This window comes from Lutra lutra, chromosome 15, assembly GCF_902655055.1.
Source record: "Lutra lutra chromosome 15, mLutLut1.2, whole genome shotgun sequence".
NCBI lineage: Eukaryota > Metazoa > Chordata > Mammalia > Carnivora > Mustelidae > Lutra > Lutra lutra.
Genome location: NC_062292.1, coordinates 67,130,181 through 67,152,260, shown reverse-complemented (window position 1 = coordinate 67,152,260; position 22,080 = coordinate 67,130,181). Strand labels below are relative to the sequence as shown.

General features: G+C 43.3%; 1 protein-coding gene across 3 annotated transcripts; it reads right to left on the bottom strand.

The window, feature by feature from the left end:
- Positions 1-5,413: 5,413 nt before the first annotated feature.
- Positions 5,414-21,709, bottom strand: FCRL3 (Fc receptor like 3). Of its 3 annotated transcripts, XM_047703951.1 has the most exons (15): positions 21,684-21,709; positions 21,289-21,383; positions 20,321-20,341; positions 19,068-19,310; positions 18,331-18,594; positions 17,819-18,103; positions 16,736-17,023; positions 16,277-16,555; positions 15,878-16,156; positions 15,407-15,526; positions 9,643-9,670; positions 8,389-8,501; positions 8,120-8,188; positions 6,696-6,727; positions 5,414-6,608 (listed from the first exon to the last, which is right to left on the bottom strand). In XM_047703951.1, exons 1-15 carry the CDS (start codon positions 21,692-21,694, stop codon positions 6,483-6,485), a joined length of 2,253 nt encoding a protein of 750 aa, XP_047559907.1. In that variant the 5' UTR covers positions 21,695-21,709; the 3' UTR covers positions 5,414-6,482. The 3 variants fall into 3 exon arrangements, with proteins under 3 accessions (XP_047559907.1, XP_047559908.1, XP_047559909.1); XM_047703952.1 differs by lacking the exons at positions 5,414-6,608; positions 6,696-6,727; positions 8,120-8,188 and adding an exon at positions 8,203-8,262; XM_047703953.1 differs by lacking the exons at positions 5,414-6,608; positions 6,696-6,727; positions 8,120-8,188; positions 8,389-8,501; positions 9,643-9,670 and adding an exon at positions 13,433-14,074.
- Between the last annotated feature and the right edge of the window lie 371 nt (positions 21,710-22,080).

Here is a 22,080-nt window from a genome sequence, read left to right as displayed (position 1 = left end):
AGGAGGACACTTGATGTCATGAGCACTGGTATAATATACAACTGATGAATCCCTAAATTCTATACCTGAAACTAATAATACAGTATATGTCAACTAAACTGAATTTAAATAAAGAATTTAAAAATTTTTAAAAAGAAAAAAGAGGAAAAGACTATTCCTATTTCTAGGAAATAAGTAAAATTCCAATTCTAAACTATTGAATAAAGGAAAAAACGTTGCCCAAAACACACAAAATTACATTCAAATCCACTAATAACCAAATACATGAAACTTTAAGCAATAAAATATATTTTTTAATCATTTTTGTAAAGAAAAAAGTGAACTACCTGATGTTGAAACTCATGAACAATGTTTCTAGGACCACAAACTGTGAATCTTTTCTGTATTAAGAGATGGAAAGTTTTTCCTATTCCTTTTCCCAATAAGAATTGATTGTGAGAAAAAAATCAGAGATGCATACAAAAATTTCATCTCTAAGTTTTTATAAAAATAGAAAAAAGGAATTGTCAAAACTGATGGAATGGCAAGGGAGAATACATCTATAAAGTGTAATATTATCAAGCTATTAAATTGAAATTTTAGAAGAACACTTAAGTATGAGAATGTACTAATAAAAAAATCAGTACCAATAAAATACTTGGGAAAATCCCAAATACCTGGAAATTAACAACATTCTTCTAAATAATTACTGAATCAAGGAAAAATAATAATGGCTATTAGAGACTATTTGAACTGAATAAAATATTTTAAAAATATACCAATAATCCAGAAGAAGGTAGGAAGAGTGAGCAGAGAAAGACAAATCAGAGTAAAAAAAAATTGAAAAACAGAAGGCTTAAATCTAATCATATCAATAGTAACCAAACTTTGGGATTCAGCTCCACAAGTTTAGAATCAAACCCTCATAACTTTTAATGCTGATATTAGACAAGAAGAAAGGTTGAAATCGAATGACTCAATGTACCATTTTAAGAAGCCAGAAACTGGGTGGTGGGGGGAGCTGGTGACTCAGTCAGTTCACGGACTCTTGATTTTGGCTCAGGTCATGATGTCATGGTCGTGAGATTGAGCCCTAGCTCAGGCTCTGTACTGGGTGTGGAGCCTGCTTGGGATTCTCTCTGTCCTTCTTCAGTCCTTCCCTCTCATTCCCAATCTCTCTTTAAAAAAAAAAAAAAAAGCAGCAAGAAACAGAGGAGCAGAGCAGAAAACATATTCATTGTCTATTGTTGTGTTTCTATTACAACAAATAAAGCAGCTTAAACCAACAAACATATATTTCTTGCAGTCTGAGTGGGTGAGGGGCCTGGAACTTCCACTGGGTATTTCACTCAAGGGGTCACAAGTCTGAAATCCAGTGTCAGTTGACTGCATCCTCATAGGGAGGCCTAACAAGAGCAAGATCCCCTCTTGAGTTCCCTTCATTTCCTTTCTGCTGTGTGGGTGAGGTCCTCTTGTTCTTGCTCCAGTGGCCTGGGGACCAGCCTCAGCTCCCTTTCTTCATGTACCCTTTCCAGCATGTGGCTTGCTTCTTTGAGGCCTGTAGGAGAATCTCTCTGATGCTTCATTTCTTTTTCAAGACATACCTGATTAGATAGCTTGGGAAAATCTCCCTTTTGATTAACCAAAGATCAATGATTAGAAGCCTATATATTGAGTGATAGCTCATCATATTGACAAGTCTTGATCACATTCAAGAAGAGAAGATAAGACAAGGATGAGGGTCTTTGGGGGCAGGAATCTTAGGATCCATCTAAGAGTTCTGACTACTACATACAAAGTAAGTCAGAGGAATAAAACCATAAAGATAACAGAAGAAATCAACATACTGAAAAACAAAAAAACCAGAATCAATTAACAAAGACCAAAGTCAATTCTTTGATAAACTGAGAAACTTAGCTAAATGGATCAAAAAGTAAAGGAGGAAAACCATCATCAATACTAGGAATGAAAGAAAGTCAGCACTAAATTAGAAATTATTATGTAAAATTTTATGTTAATAAAATTGACAACTAAATGAAATGAGCAAATTTCTTGGAAAATACAACTTGCCAAAATTGACACAAAAAGAAAAAAAAAGTGAATAGTCCTCCATCAATTAAGAGCTTAAGTTCTTAATCAAAAAACTTTCCCATGAAGAGAAATCCAGGTCCAAACAGCCTTGCTGGTGTATTCTATCAAATATCCAAGGAGGAAACATTTCAATTCTATACCAACTCTTTCAGAAAATTGAGGAGTATTACCAAGGCATACTAGTAATAATTTTAAAAAGAAATGAAAACTCCACTTTCATTGGCAAACAGTATAAAACAATTAGGAATAAATTTAATTAAAAATGTGCAAAATAGAACTACAAAAATGGGAAGCTGTATGAAGTTCATGGATAGGAAGACAGTTTTTAAGATGGTGGCTCTCTTCAAATTCATCTATAGATTCAATGCAATCCTAATTGAAATTCTAAGAGGCTTCCTTGAATACATTGAAAAATCCATGTAAAAGTTCATATGGAAAGGCAAAAAGCCTGGGTTAGTTAAAACAATTTAGGAAAAAAACAACAACATAGTTAGGAGCTTATACCAATGATCTCAAGACTTAAAGCAACAGTAATCAGGAAAGCACGGTTTTGGGCATAAGGACAGATGTGTAAGATCATCTACTGGTAACCCAGAGGTAGGCTAACATTGATATGGCCCATTGATTGCTGGCAAGGTTATAAAGTAATTCTATGGGAAAAAGGTAGGCTTTTTATTTTTGTTTTGTTTCCTAAGGAAATGGTGGCAAAACACCTGGATGTCTGTATGGGGAAAAATCAACATCAACTCTTACCTCATGCTTTATACAAAAATTAACTTGCTATGTACCACATATCTAAATATAAGATAAGTTAAAAACTGTTACATTTCTAGAGGAAAATGTGAAAAAGATATTTATAATATTCAGTTAGGCAAATAGTTTTGAAACAGGTTATACAAAACGTGAACTATAAGAGAAAAAAATGGTAAATAATTTCTATTAAATTAAAACTCTTTTCTGTTTGAAAGACACAGTTAAAAGAATATAAACACAGGTCACAAATCAGGTGGAAATATTTGCCAAGCATATGTCTGACACAGGGATATATATCCCAAATACATAAATAACTCCAATAATTGGATAAGAGATGAACAACTCAAATTAAAAAGAAGCAAAAGAATGCTTATTCAGCAAATGGTGCTGGAACAAGTGGATATTCACAGGAAAAAAATAGTATTTTCCCTATACTATACATATATAAAAAAAGTCACTTTGAATGGTGCATAGACCTGAATGTACATGTGAAAACTATAAAAATTCTAGCAAAAAGTAGAAGAGAATATTTTTGACCTCACAGTATACTTTCTTAGATAGGAAACACAAGTAGGTTCATAAAATTAAAAAGTTGATAAATTGGGGCCCCTGGGTGGCTCAGTGGGTTGGGCCACTGCCTTCGGCTCAGGTCATGATCCCAGGTCCTGGGTTCGAGCCCCGCATCGGGCTTTCTGCTCGGCAGGGAGCCTGCTTCCTCCTCTCTCTCTGCCTGCCTCTCTGCCTACTTGTGATTTCTCTCTGTCAAATAAATAAATAAAAATCTTAAAAAAAAAAGTTGATAAATTGTACTTTTTCAAAACAAAAAACTTGTGCTCTTCAAAAAATACCATTAAGAAAATGAACAGCAAGCTACAGACATAGAGAAGATATTTACAACTTGTACATCAGACCAGAATAAAAAACTAAAGACTCCAAACTCTTGCAGAAGTGGAAGGTGTGAGCAGACCCTTCACAGAAGATCTGCAGAGAGCCAATAAGGACTTGAGAAGAGAATCAGCATCACGGATCAGCAGAGAAATTAAAACCACAGTGAGATCACACTACACTACAACACACACTCTCTGCAGTGGCTAAAGTTCAAGACTGCCAATGCTAAGTGTTGACAAGGGTGTGGAACTACTGTAGCTATCAGTCAGTGCTCGTGGGCATGTGACATGGCACAGGTGTTTTGGAAAAGAGTATCAAGCCTCTTCAAACCTTAAACATAAATCTACCATGTGAGTCAGCAATTCTACTCCCAGCTATTTACAAAGGAGCCATGGAAACATGTCCACACAAACACTTGTATGTAAATTTTCATAGTAGCTTTATTTCAAATAATGATAAATGAAACAATATAAATATCCATTTACAGAGAGATGGATAATAAAAATGTATCACATCCTATGGAATATTATTTAGCAATAGAAATGACTATGCTGTTGCTGTTTGAAACAATGTGAATGAGTCTCAGATTCTTCTGCTTAGTGAGTGATGCCAGGCACAAAAGAGTATACACTGTATGGTGCTATTTACATAAAACTTTAGAAAATACACCCTAATCTATAGTGACAGAAAGCATCTGGTGATGGCAGGAGATAGTGTGGAGGGAAAAATGTGTTCCTCAGGGCAGGAGAACACTGGGGAGTGATGGAGATGTTTGGGATCTTGATTGTGGTGGTTTCTTATTTTCTTGGTTTCTTATCTGCCAAAACATGAAATGGTATACTTCAGATATATGCGATTTATTGTGTTTAAATTGTTCTTCCAGACATTTGTAAATAAATAAATAAATATAATGTAAAGAAATTATCATTATGTCTTAAATCTTGAGGTCTTAAATGTTACCTTCCTGACTAGCTGGAAACATGACGTCCTCTTGGATATTTTCCCAATTCTTCCTTAGCCTCTCCCTTGCTGCTGATGGGTGCTGTTTGCCCTCAGTTTGAGGACCTGGATATGGAGTTCTGGGAAGAGGGTCTGCACCCCATCAGAACTGTTCTGAGCACCAGAGAGCCCCTTGCTGTCCCCATCTTTCGCTGGCATCATGGATCTTGCCCACGTGAGAGGCTGCCGTCCTGGTGTCTGACGAGCCCTCCTGCAGAATGACTCTCACTGGCCCCGGGATGCTGCCTTGATGCCGCCTCTCTCCCTTGGGGACTTTGCCTTTTGTCACCACTCTTTCAGATGGGTTTCCCACAGCTGGGACCTTGTGGCATGTCCCTCTCCCCCCTATATGGCTCTATTCTTCCTGGAACTCAAAGTTGGGAGGCATTTGGGGCCAAATTTAAGCATAGACACAGATTACACCTGGATTTTTTGCTGTCTCTAAAGGCCAGGCGTACATTCTGGAGAGCATTTTGTACCTGTTAATATGGAAACAAGACATAGAAGTCACTCTTTCATAACAAAAATATATATTGCCTCTTTAGGAAGGATAACACTCCCCCATCCCCCTCAGCCAATTAGTTTGCCAGCCAAATTCATGAGGCTAAGATTAAAACCTCAAATTGGATTAAGCTTTGCTGTATGTTACACTTCCCCTTACCCAGGATTCTGACACCCACGGGGAAAGGAATAATCTTTGAAACACACTTTGTTCTTTTTATCTTGCTATTCCAAAGGTTTGCAAAGCCTTGCTGTGTTATTTACTTGAAGTCCTAAACAGGGCAGGTGTAAAATCAGCGTCGTCCATGGCGTGTATCAGCCGAAGTACACCGGTCCTCAGTGAACGCACCAGCTGGCAACGGCCTATCGTTTTTACAGCAATTGCAAGTTCAGTCTCACCCCAGGTGACAAATCCCTTATTCACGTGAATAAAAGCCACTCCAAGCAACTCTACCACTTTTCTGGAGACCTAGGAACAGATGGTATGCTTTAAAATGCTTTCTCCCGTGGTGGACACTCAGCTCTTGAATTATTTGGGAGTCGGTGGGCAAAGGGAGGGGTCTGTCCCGTGGGCCCACTGACTGCCTGCGTTGCTCCCTCCTCTGCTGGCTGGGGCCACGTGGGCTCCCGGAGACACGAGGCTTTGCCATCTGAGTCCTGAGAGTCACCGGCTCTCCTGGGCCTCCAGGGTTGGTGCTGATCCCTGGAGCCTCCAAATAGTGGGTGCTGAATAACCAAACCGTGGAGCTTGACTGCCCCAGGTATGAGGGAGTTTGATCCTGGGGGAGAGGAAGACTCGTGAAGGCCCCCAATTCTGAGCAGATTGGTGTGTGTCCTGTATCTGTATTCATCCTCTTCATTAGTATCATCATCACCAGTCACTTACCACCTGTCCATCTAAAAGAGGAAACACAGTGTTTCAATTGTTCATGCAGAAATGGCGCGGTCAAAGCTTTCGGCACTCAGAGCACATGGTCATGACAGCACTCTTGTGATCCTGGCTAGACCACTTGTCCTTCCTTCTTGTTCCACGGGCGTGGGAGGGGAAGGCCCACCTGCCCTGCTTTCATGTGTCTCTACTGTGTAGAAATGTGGTGTTTACTGAAATGCTGCCCATTCTGTTCCCAAAGAACATGCAGACTCAGGCGCGGGGTGGGGTGGGGGCAGACCTTCACGCAGCCTGCTGGGTGGAAGGAGAAGCATGCTTATGGAGAACAGGGGGAAGGCATCAGGTGCTCCCAGGGTCTTTGAGGGCCCATCTGGGTAGGGGTCTAGCGGTCCAGAGCTGATGGTGCACATGGGAGATTCTCATAGTTTTCTGCAGGATCTTCATGGGCCTGCCCTGCAGTGTCTTCTGGTTGTGCCTTTTTCAGCTCCGAATAGATGACTGCAGGTTCCTGATGGAAATCCCACAAACAGTGAGCACCTAAGCACAGGTGAGGGGAGGAGAGCTCTGCGAGAGAGAGGCGGAAAGCGTGACCCACCTCATCCTTCTGATGTGTCCTTGGTGAACGTGCTGTTGGATGGGAGGAGGGAAGACAGCATTAGTCTGTGGGTGACATATTCCAACTTACAACCCACTCACAATGCATTTTAAAATCTCCCTTCCGCAACTGGGCTCTTAATGGTTTGCTCTGTGGGGTTCTTCTGCCCCGACACACTGAAAGCCTTTCCCCTGCCCACCAAATGCCCAGAGTGACTCTCCTGATGATTTCCTTCTCTCTCCACTGCTCATCGCCCCAGCCAAGCGGTCCCCCTGCTCCCATCCCGCCCCCGTTCAGGGCCTCTGTGGGTACACTGACTGGGAGAAAGTGGAACACAGGCTTTGCTTCATGCAGGGAAAGTGGAGGAGGCTGGAGAGGGGGTTGGCATTCTAAGGCCATACAGCAAATTCCCAGCGAAGATCTGCAGTGAAACAGTAAGAAAATTCAGCGTGTGTGTTTCTTCTCTTTCCAAGGGTCCTCTGGATCTCTTTCATTCATTTATTAGTAAGTACTCAGTAAACAATGACCTTCTATTAAGCTACAAGGACAGAGAAACAACAAACAAACTCAGTCCGTGTACCCAAGGAGCCTATAATTTTTAAGAGGAACAATGGACGTGCAGATGCATGCCACAAGTAGGATGGGCATCAGAGGGAAATACATAATGAACTGCTGTTGCCAAAAGGCTAACCCATCCTCCCAGGCTTGGACACAGGGAGGGCTGGGGGGAAGTTTCATGGAGGCACCTGAACTATGCCTTGACATGTGAGCAGGGGTCACTGGGTAAACTAGGTGGGGGAAGGGCGTTTCAGGCAGATGAGACACATGATCACAAGAGCATGTAACAGCCCAGTGTGAGCAGGAAGATGGGGAGGGTCATCTTGGTTGGAGCAAGGCCAGAGCTCTGGGAGGGGCCGAAGAGCAGGAGGAAGCGAGGGTCCAGCTTTGGAAGGAAGGGTCACTGAGGCCGTGAATCCAGGCCAGGGTGTGATAGGCAGGGCCTCTCAGAGGGATCGTGCTGGAAACCGTGTCTGGGGGCCAGAGGAGGATGAGATTAGAAACCAGACCATTTGGGAGAATTATGATTATCTACACATTAGGTTATGCGAGGCTGACACTAGCAATGAGCAGTCATGCATTCTTTGAAAACGATATTTGAAGAGACCCATAGTTTCCTAAGCACCGCACTGGGTGCTACTGGTAAGTTCTTGGAAACACAAGTGTCTGTCCTCAGAGAGTTTGTGAGGTCCAGTGGCAGTGCACAAGGGTCCAAGGGAAGGGACATGTCTATATGGTAGCAGTGTGGGAGCAGATGATGCCTTCCTTCCGCGGCCCACTCATACTTGAGAGGCCTGATCCGAGGCCTCTCGTGGATCCTCTCATGCAGGGCTGCCTCACCTGCCCTGGTCAGGAAGGGCTCTCACCTGGGTTTCCGCTTGTTTGCTGGCTGCTCCAGATCTGGGAATACACCAGGTTGTCATCTCCAGGATTCACTGTGAGAGAGGTTATAGCTCGCTCCAGCCAAGAGCCCACGTTCTAGACTCTTCTCAGCTACTCAGTTCATCTTCTGTCTCAGACACGGTGCCAGGAGTGTCATTTTCAAGTTGAGTGTGACTCAGTCTTGGGCAGTTGCTCAATTTCCCCTCCCACCTTGGTTCATCCCTGGGGCCCTGGGCTACTTAGGAAGTCTCACCATTGCTGTACACTGGCTGCAGCTCCATCACGGCTGGTGGCTCAGAGTGGGGGGGCTTGTGGGGGTCTGTGCAGCAGGGTCCAGACCAGGAAGGCCCCTGATGCTCCTTGGGACTGTAACGGGGACAGACAGGGAGAGACACAGGGCAAGAAGGATTTGTGGATCACACTGAGTCTCAGGAAGACCAGTGTCCAGGAGGAGCCTAGCGTGGTCCCTGTAAACATATCACAGCTGTGGGGACGCCTGGCTGGTTCAGTTGGTTAAGAGTCAGACTCTTGATTTTGGTGTAAGTCATAATCTTAGGGTCGTGAAATCGAGCCCCGTGTCAGGCTCCACGCTCAGTGTGGAACCTGCTTGGGATTCTCTCTTGGATCATTCCCTCCTTCTCCCTCTGCCCTCTCCCTGCTCGTGCTCACTCACGCTCTCTCTCTCTCTCTCTCAAATAATAAATAAATAAAATATTCTGTAAAATATCATGGCTGCCTACCCTGAGTCTGCATGACTCTCTCAAGAGAACTCAGAAGGTGTGTGTGACGTGATGTGCAGCCCAAGACAGTGTGACAGCGAGGGACGACTGACGCAAAGTCAGCGGGCCAAAGTGCGGAGTCTCAAGGGCAGTTAGATCTGCCCAACTTCTTATTGTTCTCAAACACTTAAATGTTTAAACACTGATACACAAAGACTTTTGCACCCTCACGGAACGTGACCTTCATCTTTTTTAAGAGGTCACTTTCAATATTCCAGCTCATATCACAATCATTTACCTTTCCTGTAAGATACCTTGGCGGATCTCCGGGAAAAGAGTGTTTTTTTCCCCCACTTCTGTTTCCTTCTGCAATCAATATTGTGAATTGAACATTGCCAGAATTTAATAATTATGTCCCGAATGAGTGTGTGGTGGAGGAATGAGGGGGAGGTCTGAGGTGGAGCCCTGTGACAGAGGACGCCACTAGGGTGGGTGCAGTCAGCTCTCCACCAGGGCACATCTGGAGTAGTAGACTGACAAGGAGAGCAAGTGACATGAGTCCTGGGTATGCAGAGGTCTGAATGAGTATTATTCATAGATATGGCTGGAAGTGGCTTTCTGAATCACATTTTTGGATTTTGTAAGAATTTGAAAATGTTAATAGGAAATCCAGTTAAATATTTTTTTTTCAGTTAAATATTTTTTAATGTACATAGAACCCTGTGGCCCTGTCTTGTGGGTATGAATAGATCATTACAATCTTCTCAGCATACGAAATGAGACCTCACCTGGGTGTTCCGGTGGCAGGAGGTCCTCCTGAAAAACAGAAGGTCGGTGATTATGAGTGAGCTGTGTAGGTAGTGGGCTCCCCATCAGAATGCCCTTTCTGGGAAATCAGATTCATTTTAGGTCTCAGCCATGGCAGATCTTAGAGAACATCAGGCTCTACCCCACCAATGGCATATTACTGATGAGGAAGGTGGGGTCTGGAATGATGGTTGCCCAGAATCATACAGTAAAAGCAGCATGCACTCTAAGGAGGTGTGGCCGAGTAGCACTAGAGAGACAATTTAGTACTTCACTCTGGGCCCAGTGCTTCCCCTCTTCCTCTTCTCGGCCCTGGCCGCAGCCCCAGGAGATGGAGACCAGAGACAGAGTTCCTACACCATGTGAATAAATAGGGCTCCCATAACAAGCTCGGACATATCTGTACCTGTGGTCCTTGCAAACCCAATCAGTGGGGTACATACTGTTTTCTCCACACCCCTTCTCCCCTTCTCTTTCACCTGATTCCAACTGATCTTTCCTCCTCCAGGGCTTTCCCTGGGGCCAGCAAGCTCTGAAGTGACCTATCTACACACACATGGAAACCTGCAGTATTAAAATCACCATACTGGATGGCAATTACCTATTTGTAGGTAAAGAGGTATGGGCTGGTCTGGGACTAAGAGTTCACATGGATACCACAAAAATGGTAAATAGTATTGTTATGACCATAAAGAAACTGGGGGTTGGAGAGTTTAATTTACCTACCAGATATCAAGTATCTGGCAAATTACATTACTGGAATTTTCATCCCGGCAGTTCAGTCACAGAGTTAATACAGTTACCACTCTCTTTGGTAATGGGTTGGATACACTCAACCTTAAGGAGCAGAATTCTCTTTTCAAAAAAATGGAGTAAATACCCAGCAGTACAATTGCTGGGTCACAGGGTAGCAACAAAACTGAGGGTTTTAGAGGGGAAGGTGGTGGGGGTGTTAGTCCCGTGATGGGTATAAAGAAGGGCACGTGTTGCTTGCAGTACTGGGTGTTCTACACAAACAGGGAATCGTGGAACACTACATCAAAAACTAATGATGTACTGTATGGTCACTAACATAACATAATTTTAAAAAAAAGGAAAGAAAGAAAAAGTGGAAAGGGCTGAGCTCCTCCCTGAGCAGGCTGACGGATAATGAGAAGGAAGTTGGCAAGATTGTGAGATGAGGAAGTCAGATACCCTCTGACTGTTAGACTGTCAGAATTTCTTATTGAGCTTGCTGTTTAAAACAAGACTTCCTCTAGATCAAGAGGTCAGAACCTCCTGGGTTTCTGTTCTCATGGATCACATAAAATGATCGTTGCTAATCTTGACTTCCCTGTGCCGGTTGCTATATGGCTGAGCAATCTATTTTTTGACCATTATTAACTTCAACGGCAGGGTCTTAATGTCTGCACTTCTAGTATGTTTTTAATTAGTAAGTGACACAAATACAGGTGATGAAACAGAAAAGTCGTTTTGAGAGTAGGGGATGTGACCAGCCTTCTGTAAGTCACAAAGGTACAGTGGAAAGAATGTGGAGTCAAAGGCTAGGAAGAACCCCAAGTAAGCCCCAACTCTGACTCTTAATAGATACACGAGTTCGGAAAGATAACTTACGAAATAACTCCATTTTTTTCATCTCTAATATGGCGATAATAATACTGACTGAATTGAACTGAGATGTAGTTATTGAATAACTGGGAGTAGACAAACTACAAAATCGCATATAATAGGCTTTAAATGAGTGATACATTTTATGATGAGTACCATAAAGCTTAGTGCTCTTATATCTTTCATATATATTTTAAAAAATGATATGTAGACTTAATTTACATGTAATGTTATTTAAGAAAATACTAAATAGCTTTAAAATATCAGTCATAAGATGTTGGTGCCATTTTTCATGCAAAGAAACAGGAGAGAGGCTCATTGATTGACCTGAAAACAAAAGAGTAAGGAGACAATGCTTGATCAGCATCATTAAGAAAAAAAAATATGTAAGTTTTTTCATTAAATTGGGATCCAAATATCCTTTTTATTTCTTTGTTTGCTTGCTTGATTTTCAGTATAAGCCCTAAGAAAGGAAGAACAAAAGCATTTGGCCTGACAGAAACGGAAGTGTCATGTTATGCCAAGTGAGACGGACAGAAAGAAAAGTTTTAGTAATTCCAAAATATAAAGTAGTGAAACCTTACAGGCACCCAAGACACTGAATTAAAAAGTCCATTAGTTCAAAAATCCCTGATCCATGAAAAACATTTAGAGAGGAAAAAAACACAGTCACAGAAGAACAAAGGATGATAGTGTATTTCTTGTCAGAAGCAATGCACACAAGAAGATAGTAAAGCAGTATCTTTAAAATATGTAAAGAAGAAAAAATTTCTACCTATAATCCTATAACAGCAAAGGCATCTTTCACAATGAATGCAAAACAGAGACTTTTACAGACTATATAAAACCTGAAATAATTCATCATCAGCAGACCCATCTATTAGAAATGTTAAAAGAAGTCTTTGGGGCAGGAAGAAAGTAATACCAGGTGGAATTTGAAGATACAAAAAGAAATAAAGGAAATCAGAAGCAGTAACTACTTAAGTAAGCATGTGAAATTCTTAAATTATACTTAAGTCTCTTAAACTATACTTAATAACTAACAGGTAAGTGACTGTATAGAACAGTAATAGCACTGCAGCTAGGAGGGAAGAAATGGAGTGCAGAGTGGAATATCCTTTTTTAAAATATTTCACTTATTTCTTTATTTATTTACTCATTTAGAGAGAAAGCGAGTGGGAGGAGAGTGGGAGGGAGAGGGAGAAAGAATCTTATGCAGACTCTGCCGCTCAGTGTGGAGCCCAATGGGAGGCTTCATCCCACGACCCTGAGATCGTGGCTTGAGCCAAAATCAAGAGCTGGATGCTTAACTGACCGAGCCACCCAGACGCCCTATAATAGTAATATTCTTCTTTTTTTTTTTAAAAGATTTTATTTGTTTATTTGACACAGAGAGAGATCACAAGTAGGCAGAGAGGCAGGCAGAGAGAGAGGGGGAAGCAGGCTCCCTGCTGAGCAGAGACCCCGATGCGGGGCTCCATCCCAGGATCCTGAGATCATGACCTGAGCCGAAGGCAGAGTCTTTACTCCACTGAGCCACCCAGGCGCCCCAGTAATATTCTTACACTATATGTGAAGTGACTGAATGCACCTGAAGATACACTGTGGTAATTTAGCTATCTATACTAGAAATGCTAAAGCAACCAGTGAAGTAAACAAAACAAAGAATTGTATACCTAGTATGCCAACAGAGGGAAAAATGGAATCATGAAAAATACTCAGTTGGTCTAAAAGAAGGTTAAAAAAAAAGGGAAAAGGTAAACAAAGAACAGATGGAACAAATAGAAAATAAATAGCAAAATAATAGACTTTAATCTTATCATCACATTAATATAAATGATCTAAATACCTTAGTTAAAAGAGACTGTCATATTGGATAAAAAGCAACAATTAATTATATGCTATGCATTTATAAAAAATGCCTTAAATATAAGGGCCTATATAGGTTACAAGTGAAAAGATGGATAAAGAAATATCGTGTTAGGGGCACCTGGGTTGCTCCATCGGTTAAGCATCTGCCTTCAGTTCAGATCACAATCCTGGAGTCCCAGAATCGAGTCCTCATCAGTCTCCTAACTCAGTGGGGAGTCTGCTTCTCCCTCTGACCCTCCCGCCTCTCATGCTATCTCTCTCACCCTCTCTCTCAAATAAATAAATAAAATATTTTTTAAAAAGAATGCCATGTTAACAGTACTTTATTAATACATTAATATCAAAGACTACTTCAGAGTAAATGACACTAACAGGGATAAAAATATAATTTCACAAGGATAAGCTGATCATTTTACCAAAAACACAATTACAAACATTTATGCATCTAGTAAAAGAGCTTCAAAATACCCAAGGCAAAACTTGATGGAATTGTAAGAAGAGATGGATAAATCCATAGTTAGCATTGGCGATATCAATACCCCTCTTTCAATAGTTGATAGATCAAGTAGAAAATCGTTACAGATATAATAGACTTTAGCAACACGACCAGTCAAGCTCACCAGCAGACCCATACTCTGAGAAATGTGAAACGTACTTTAGGCAGAAAGAAAATGATACCATATAGAAATATGGAGACACAAAAAGGAATGACAAATACTAGAAGTGGTGACTAAATAGGTGTTACCTTGACATCAAGTCTGATAAAGATATGATAAGAAAATAAAGCTACCAAGCAGTATCCCTCATGAATGTAGCTGTAAACATTCTTAACAAAATTTTACCACATTGAATTCAACAGTCATGACCAGTGAAGTTGACCTCAAAAATGCAAGGTTGTTTTGACATTCAATATTCAAAATCCGTATCAATCGACTAGAAAAGAGAATCATATGATCATCTCAATCAATGTAGAAAAAGCAGTTGATATTTTCCTTATAAAAATCCTCAGCAAATTACAAATAGTAGGGACTTCCTTGGCCTAATAGAGAGCATCTACCAAAAAATCCAAAGCTAACATTACCATATTAAATGATGAGAGACAAATACTTTCCCCTAATATCAGAAACAAGACCTGCTATGCTGATATGCTATATCTGCTCTCACTACTTCTATTCAGCATTGTACAGGAGGTTCTAGCCAGTGCATTAAGGCAAGAAAAAGAAATAAAAGTAACTCAGATGGGAAAGGAAGGAGCGGGATTATCTTTATTTGCAGATGACAGAATCACCTATGTAAAAAATCTGATGGAATCTATAAAAGAGAGACTGGAACTAATAAATATGTACATAGCAAGGTTGTAAGATATAAGATCAGCATAAAAAATAAATTGTATTTCTATATACTTGCAATGATAAAAAACTGAAATTTTAATTTCTATTTTTTAAATTTCTTTTCAGTGTAACAAAATTCATTGTTTATGCACCACACCCAGTGCTCCATGCAATACATGCCCTCCATAATGCCCACCACCAGGCTCCCCCAACCTCCCAGCCCCCCGCCCCTTCAAAACCCTCTGATTGTTTTTCAGAGTCCATTTCATTTCATTCTCAGCATCCATATTAATTTTCCAAATTTCACAATATTTGACTGGCACTCAAATATATTTCAGAATGTATGGTTTGTACCATGGCTATTACTTATCTTTTGTTGTTACAAATGAAAGACTTTTTAATATTATTTCTTTTGTTCTCAGTAAGCTTTGAACAGGGGGTAGAATGGCAAATAATCACCTTTCTAATTTTTAATTGGAAGCAAAACTCTGCTACCTGGTTTAAATCTCAAATTAAACACAGGAGTGACAACTTCATTGAGAAATGTATTCTGCCTTTTTGTCACTGTTGCCTACAGAGTGCCAGTGAGTAGAACTGAGGGTTTACTATTTGGAAGAGAAAGATCATCTTTTTTTTTTTTTAAAGATTTTATTTATTTATTTGACAGAGGGAGAACACAAGTAGACAGAGAGGCAACCAGAGAGAGAGATAGAGAGAGAGAGAGGGAAGCAGGTTCCCTGCTGAGCAGAGAGCCCGATGCGGGACTTGATCCCAGGAGCTTGAGATCATGACCTGAGCCGAAGGCAGCGGCTTAACCCACTGAGCCACCCAGGCGCCCGAGAAAGAACATCTTAAGAGAACGCACTACACAAGTCCAAATTTTGATAGCAATGGCAAAAGTCAAAACATCAGAGGGTAACACGTAGACACCCACCTGCTTTCCTTTGGGTCCTGAAGTAACTCACCAAATAAGCAGTAGCAGCAAGGCCAGGCACACTTAGCAGGCACCCAATGACGCCCACAGTGATATGGATTACTTTGCTTGTGGAAAGCCCTAAATGGGAAGACCTGTATTTGAGTTCTGGTGGCAAGTGTTTTTGACCTAGACAACATGTAGGTGGGGAATAGAGATCTATCAGGACAGTTTTCTTCCAGGTTCTGATTCCTCCATTTGAATTATCTCCACTATAATTGGTAATTTTCAAAATAATGGCCCATGGTTGTCAGCATCTAAGATTGAAATCTATTCCCTTTCCTTCCTCCATGAAATCAACACAATCTCTGGAAGCCCCAAGCCTTTGTGTGCATGTTCAAAAACTCTTTGATGGTAGAATTTGTACAGTCTGTAGGAAAAATATTTTATTGACCTTAACTGTAATCTGAAACTCAGGTACCTCCAACACACCTGTGAAGTTGAGTGTCACCATGTAACTTCTCTGGACCCCCAGGCCATTGTCAGCCCCACAGGAGTAGTTTCCAGAATGTTCTGTGGTCAGAGAGAGGTTAAAAGATGCTCCTCCTCCAGAGGGGGCCGACGTGTTCCCCAGGATGATATCTTCATGATAAAACCAGTATAAGATCGGGGGAGAGCCTCTCTGAACCTCACAGTGAAGTTCTAACAAATCTCCCACCACAGCCTGGGGCCCGGCAGGGTTGAGGGTGAGGACAGGGCGAGACACTGGAACTGAAGGAGGAAACATAGTTCATTGGCAGTTTTAGTTGAAAATGTATACCAGATAATAAAGGAAACATCCAGCATAATTTAGTAGTAGGAATATAGACTTGGGATCAAGACAAGCCCTACCTGTGACGCTGAGCATCACCGCCTCGCTGCGCTGGGCCCCCAGGTTGTTGTCAGCTTCACAGGCATAGTTTCCAGCATGTTCTGCTGTCAGACAGAGGTTGAAGGAGGCTCCTCCTCCCGAGGGGGCCGAGTTGGTCCCCAGGATGACATCCTCATGGTAATACCGGTACAGGATTGGGGGAGAGCCCCTCTGGGCCTCACAGCGAAGCTCCACCATGTCCCCCACCACGGCCAGGGCTCTGGGTGTCTTGACAGTGAGGATTGGGTGGGATGCTGGAACTGAGTGAGATAGGAGCTGTCAGAGAGGGTCTCACCTTACCTTCCATCTTTGCCATTCCTTGGTTGGCATTTAAATTTTCACACCTCTTTTTCTTGTCTTCTTCAGAAGATCCTTCTGGCTGACAAAGAAACTAAACCCTGGCTTGGGAACAAGGTTGAGTGAAAAAGCGAGGAACTTACTTCTTGGTGTGACTCTGATCCGTTTAGTGAGGATGGGGCCTTGGATATTGTCGGCTGAGCAGTAGTACCTCCCAGCGTCCTGCTCCCTCACTGCGGCTATCCGCAACTCTGCTGACATGGCACGTATCATCTTCCTGCCCAAACTTCTCTCCGTGCCCTCCCGGTGCCAGGAAAATGCGATAGTCCCTGTACCCTTGGCTACTGAGCAGATAAGGACCATATCTCCTCCTTCAATCAGCTGGCCCTCAGGGGGCTGGATCTCTAGATTCACATCAGACACAGGGATCCCTGGGGGGACAGAGGAGAATTTGAGAAGGTCTCAAAGGCAGGTGCTACAGAGCCAAGGAGAAGGCTGGTGTTGTTACGAATAAGCCAATAGCAACAGGTTCAGTAGGCAGGGGTCCAAAGTGGGTAATAGGGAATTGTACATTATTATGAAGGGAATATTACCTGTCCCCACACACAACAGTTTCTGTCCTCGGGTAACGTGGGCACCAGGTCTATCTTCTTTTAAACCTAACGTTGACCACAGTCAAATTTTATGGACCTTTATCTCTAAGCCACCTCTGATGCATCAAAGGACCATAAAGAAAGAGAATAGGGAAGGCTCCTTGTATCCTGAAGTGACTTGATTCAGAACCCAAACCCCTCTCCATCCCCCAAGCCTCCTCCAGTTTCAGCACCACCTCCCCACCTTCTTCTCTATTTCAGTTTGTGTTTATCTTCCTCTTTTCTGATTATTTGGGAACAACTTTTGATTGACACATGGATACCCCAAAGCGCCTCTACAGACTGACTGCATGTGGTCATTGGTGCTTCTTGTTAACCGTTGACCCACTATAGAATGTACCCTGTGTGTCTTTGTGGCTCTCACAGGTTAGACACCCAGCAAGTGATCAATAACGATTATTACCTAACTTAAATGGAAGAGAATGTTATAGGGAAGTTAGGCCAATGTTGAAGCTAACAGAAAGGGATAGTGGGATGGCTGGTAGCTCCTCTCTGCCATGTTCACTATCTCAGGCAGCAAGAGAGGTAATTCTCTGCTCTCCTCTCCCTTCCCTCTGCCCCACAGACACTCACTCTGTACATGTATCTGGGATCGCAGGCTTTCTTTAATGATATTGGGAGTCACTGTCTTTGCCTGGCACCAGTAGAACCCTAAGTCTTCACTCCACATGGTGGGGATCTGGAGCTCTGAGGAGTTGCTCCAACCAGGTTCCAGGACCTTATCTTCTCTGAAGAAACAGAACTGAAGCCAAATGTATGACCTTGGTGGAGGGAGCCAGGTCTCACATTTCAGGTTCACTGGGTTCCCCTCGATGGGCTGGGAAGGTCTGACTCTCAGCACAGGTTTTGGAAATAGCTCTAGAGAGAAGCACAAAAATAGTTCCCAGGGCAGTGAGACTCCGAGCTCCTGGAGAGGGACACCTGTGTTCTCAGCACAATGTCAGAATGTAGGGACCCATGGAAATGGAACCACCTCTCACCTCCTTCCCATGGCTGCTCAGAAGAGGCCTCTTATGAAGGCCCCTCTTTGATCCCCACACAGTTTCTCTGTCAAGACCTATTACCCACAGGAGTATAGCCATTACCTTGAACTTGGATCTTTAAAGGTTTTGAAATTTCTATCCATGGGCTCCATAAAGTTTCCCCAGAAGCAGTACAATAATATTCACTGTTGTCCCTGGAGACTGAATGTATTCTGACCTCTGACTGATATTGTGACCACTGTCTCATTTCTTCTTTATTTTTGTAGTAAGTCTTTTCATAAATATCTTCTTCTTCCTTCCCCTGGCATCTCAGAGTTACATCATCTCCTTCAAAAACAGGGTGTGAAGCCTGGAGGATCAGCCAGTCTGCAAAGAGTGAACAAACATATTCCATCTGTTTCTTTCTTCAAGCTCTCACTTCTGCCCTTGAGGGAAGATCTATGGCCCTGCACGCACTGGGCAATGTCCTCCACCACCATTTCCGTGTGGCCCCACTACTAATACTCTCTTGTCCTAGATAGTGAACTAATTTTCAGAAAATGTACCTAAGAGATCCTCCTCATATGTGTCACGAAAAGAGGAATTTTCTACCGTATCTTCTGTCAGACCCAAGTTCCTCCTTGCCTGGTGGCTTCTGGGTTACTGATGTGTCTCTGGATGGAGGAGATGGACAGTGTGCTGTCCTCCACAGCCCTATCTCCTCATTCTCCCAACTAGGATCAATTCATCCAATATCCTCATGCCTGCTTACAACACTGTCTGTGTTTCCTGCGTTCACCCAGCCTTCAGACATGTGCCCAGCAGCCTGATTTCAGAGACTCACACCTTTCTTTCCTCACCAGATAAAAATTCCACATGCACAGGGTCACTGAAGGAAGATCTTGGGGTTTTGCATATGTAATATCCAGACTTGTCTATTTGGATTGTTCCAGGTCTCCTTCCCAAGGAAATTCTATTGTAATACCAAGATACGTATCTCTGGGCCCGAGAATGGTCATCCTTGCAGGTGAGATTCACTTTTTCTCCCTTGAAGGTTCTGGACCATGGAGGTTCAAGGAGAAGAAAAGCTTTTGGAGGTGTTCCTAAACAGGAAAGAGAAAGGTGCAGGCAGGTGAAGGCGGATGGGAGGTAGGCTGAATCCAGGGGAGGTCCCAAACTGCTGGTGGGCTGATTCCCATCGGGAAAGGAACAGATACAACTGGGGGACATGCCTGGGGCAGAACCTGCTCTTTCTCACCCTTTGCATAGGCCAGAAGTGGGCAGGTGGGTGCCATAAGGGAGAGGTCTCAGGTCCCTGAGGTGGGTTCCGAAAAGCTTGGGAGATGGGATGTGTAGCTGGGCATGCATTATGAGGGCCTCTGAAGGTGGCTGATTCTGAAATGTTCTTGTCCTGTGCATTCCTGTCAAGGTACAGGTGGGCCTGGGATGTAGTCTCTAGACTCTGGACAATCACTTCCTACTTGGTTGCTCATAGGTAATGGACAACATATTTTTTCCTGCTTTCATTACTTTTAAACTTTGTTGAACTTGAGATTCTATGGGGAAGGCAACTTTTGTCTACACTCTAAGTCAGACACAATAAAAGATGAAGGGACATAAAGAATTTTAATGGAGAGGCATGGGCTGCTTGAGAAATCCCCTTTGTATACAAAATTGCAAATGACAAATGGGACCAGAAATTGAAGCAGAACAGCAGCATGAGCTCCCTTCGGAGTGTATAAAGATTTGGGCGCAGCACTTCCTCTGTGAATAGGAGCTGCTTTTCTGTCCTTTGATGGCGGCTCTAGCTTGAACATACGGGTGTGGGGGTTGGTCCTTAGGGAAAAAAGGAGACAGATGGAAGGTATGGAAGGTTCTGGACATTAGCCTCCTGCCTCTGCAAATGCTTCCTTGCCCTGCACTGATGGGGAAAGGACTGAAGGCTGCAGAGATCACAGGAGGCTCTGCTCACTGGCCATGGTGACAGGTGTGACCCCAGAGTGGCAGCACCACTCATTCTGGCACAACCTCAGCCCCCATTTACAGGGAGAGGCATGCTGGCTGGGAGAACCAATGCCCAGAGAGCAGGAGGGAGAGGGAAAGGAAGACTGACCTGATTGCTCTCGTCCGGGAGCTGTGAGAGAGCCAAAGGTTAAAGGTTAGCATGGGGTGACACTGTTCCAACCCTTGGTTAGACTCTGAGAAACTCCCAGCAACCCAGCCACAGTCCCTTCTTGGGCTTTCCCTCCCATTTCTTTCTGCACATTCCATACCTCCCATGGCCCCCAAACAAAAATGCAGCCTCTGATTTCTGTGATGAGTGTGAATGGCTCGTATCCACACCCCTGGCCTCCTTGCTATGCACGCAGTAGCTCGTGCTCCCTCTCGCTCTCTTCTCTGGCCTGAACTGGGTGGAGCAGAGGCAGAGAAGGGCTTGGAGAAATGCTTTATCTCCCCCTTCCTCCTCACTTCTTGGGCACTGTTCCCCCTACTTTTCCTTCCTTTCTTTTTTTTTTAAATAAAGATTTTATTTATTTATTTGAGAGTGAGAACAAGAGAGAGCACAAGCAGGGGGAAAGACAGAGGGGAGAGAAGCAGACTCCCTGCTGAGCAGGAAGCCTGATGCTGGCTTGACCCCAGGACCTTGGGATCAAGACCTGAGCCAAAGGCAAAAGCTTAACGACTGAGCCACCGGGACATCCCTCCCCCTACTTTTTCAGTCTCTGGTTAAATGTTGGCTTAAAATGTCAGGAAGGAGCCACGTTGCTCTGCAGACCTTCCTCCCCTTGCCCGTGTGGGCAGTAATTGTTTTTCTGGGCATTTAGAGGTGTGGTTTCGCAGAGAGAAAAATCCAAGCTTCCTATGAGGTGAGAAAGGAAACGGGCAGGAAGCCAAGGTGCCACAAAGGATGGCCAGGTCTCTGGAGGCTTTTGGTTTTCCTGGAAACCCAGCTCTGCTCATTTTCCACCTCTTGCTATGTATCTGAAGCCCTTCTATAGCAGAGATAGAAGCCCCTTGGCTTTCCCTCCACCTGCTGACATTAGGAACTTGGGCCCCTGTCCCAGTCTGACCCCTACTCACCCAGGATCAGCAGCAGCAGCCACAGAAGCACAGGGACCTGGTCTGGCCGATGGCAGGGAAAACCCATCTTACCAGAAGCCAGGCTTCTCTCCCATCTGTGAAGGACGGCCAGAGAGTAGTACTCAGATAAGCCCCACAGAATTAGAAAAAGGAAGTAAAATAATCAGGTCTTGCTGGTGTTCTCAAAATGTGAATGTGGCTACTTTCCTACATGGCCTTTGTCTTTCGGGCTGGTAGCTATGCCATTTCCGATGTTGGTGGCCACCTTCTGGCTACGTCTGCCAGGACAAATGTCTCCAAGGCTGTGCCTAGGTCCTCAGAAAATGCCAAGCTGCGGATTTGCTAGTATGCAAATAACTTTTTCTTCATTTCTCAAATGGAAACCGCTTCCTTACCTTAAATTCATACAAACTTCGGTGTCACATGAGGTCCTAGTACAGACACACTTGGTCAGTCTGGTGTCAAAGTGTGTTTTATGATGGGAGCGCCACAAAGTCAAAGGGTTAAAGCAGATGTAAAACCTTTTTGAGCTTTATATAAGCTGGGCTGAAGTTGCTGAAGGGGAAGGTAAGAGAAGTTTGCAGATTGACTCAGCTGGTAGAGCATGCGACTCTCCATCTCAGGGACACGAGTTGCAGCTCCACATTTGGTGCTGAGGCTACTTAAAAAACAAAAACAAAAACATATCCCTCTGCAGTTTAGCAGAATAGGCTTCCCTAAGTGCCCCAGAGACCTGCACAGATTGGGGGTAAGTGAACAAGCAGACAAATGTGAACCTGTGTTGTGAGGGTC

Excerpts from the sequence above, each read along its gene's own strand:
- FCRL3 (XM_047703951.1), bottom strand. Across the intron at positions 15,527-15,877 it reads GGTGACACTCAACTTCACAG|GGCTTTCCACAAGCAAAGTA; the intron begins GTGTGTTGGAGG and ends CTTCCCATTTAG. Across the intron at positions 6,728-8,119 it reads GCAAACAAGCGGAAACCCAG|CACGTTCACCAAGGACACAT; the intron begins GTGAGAGCCCTT and ends CCCATCCAACAG.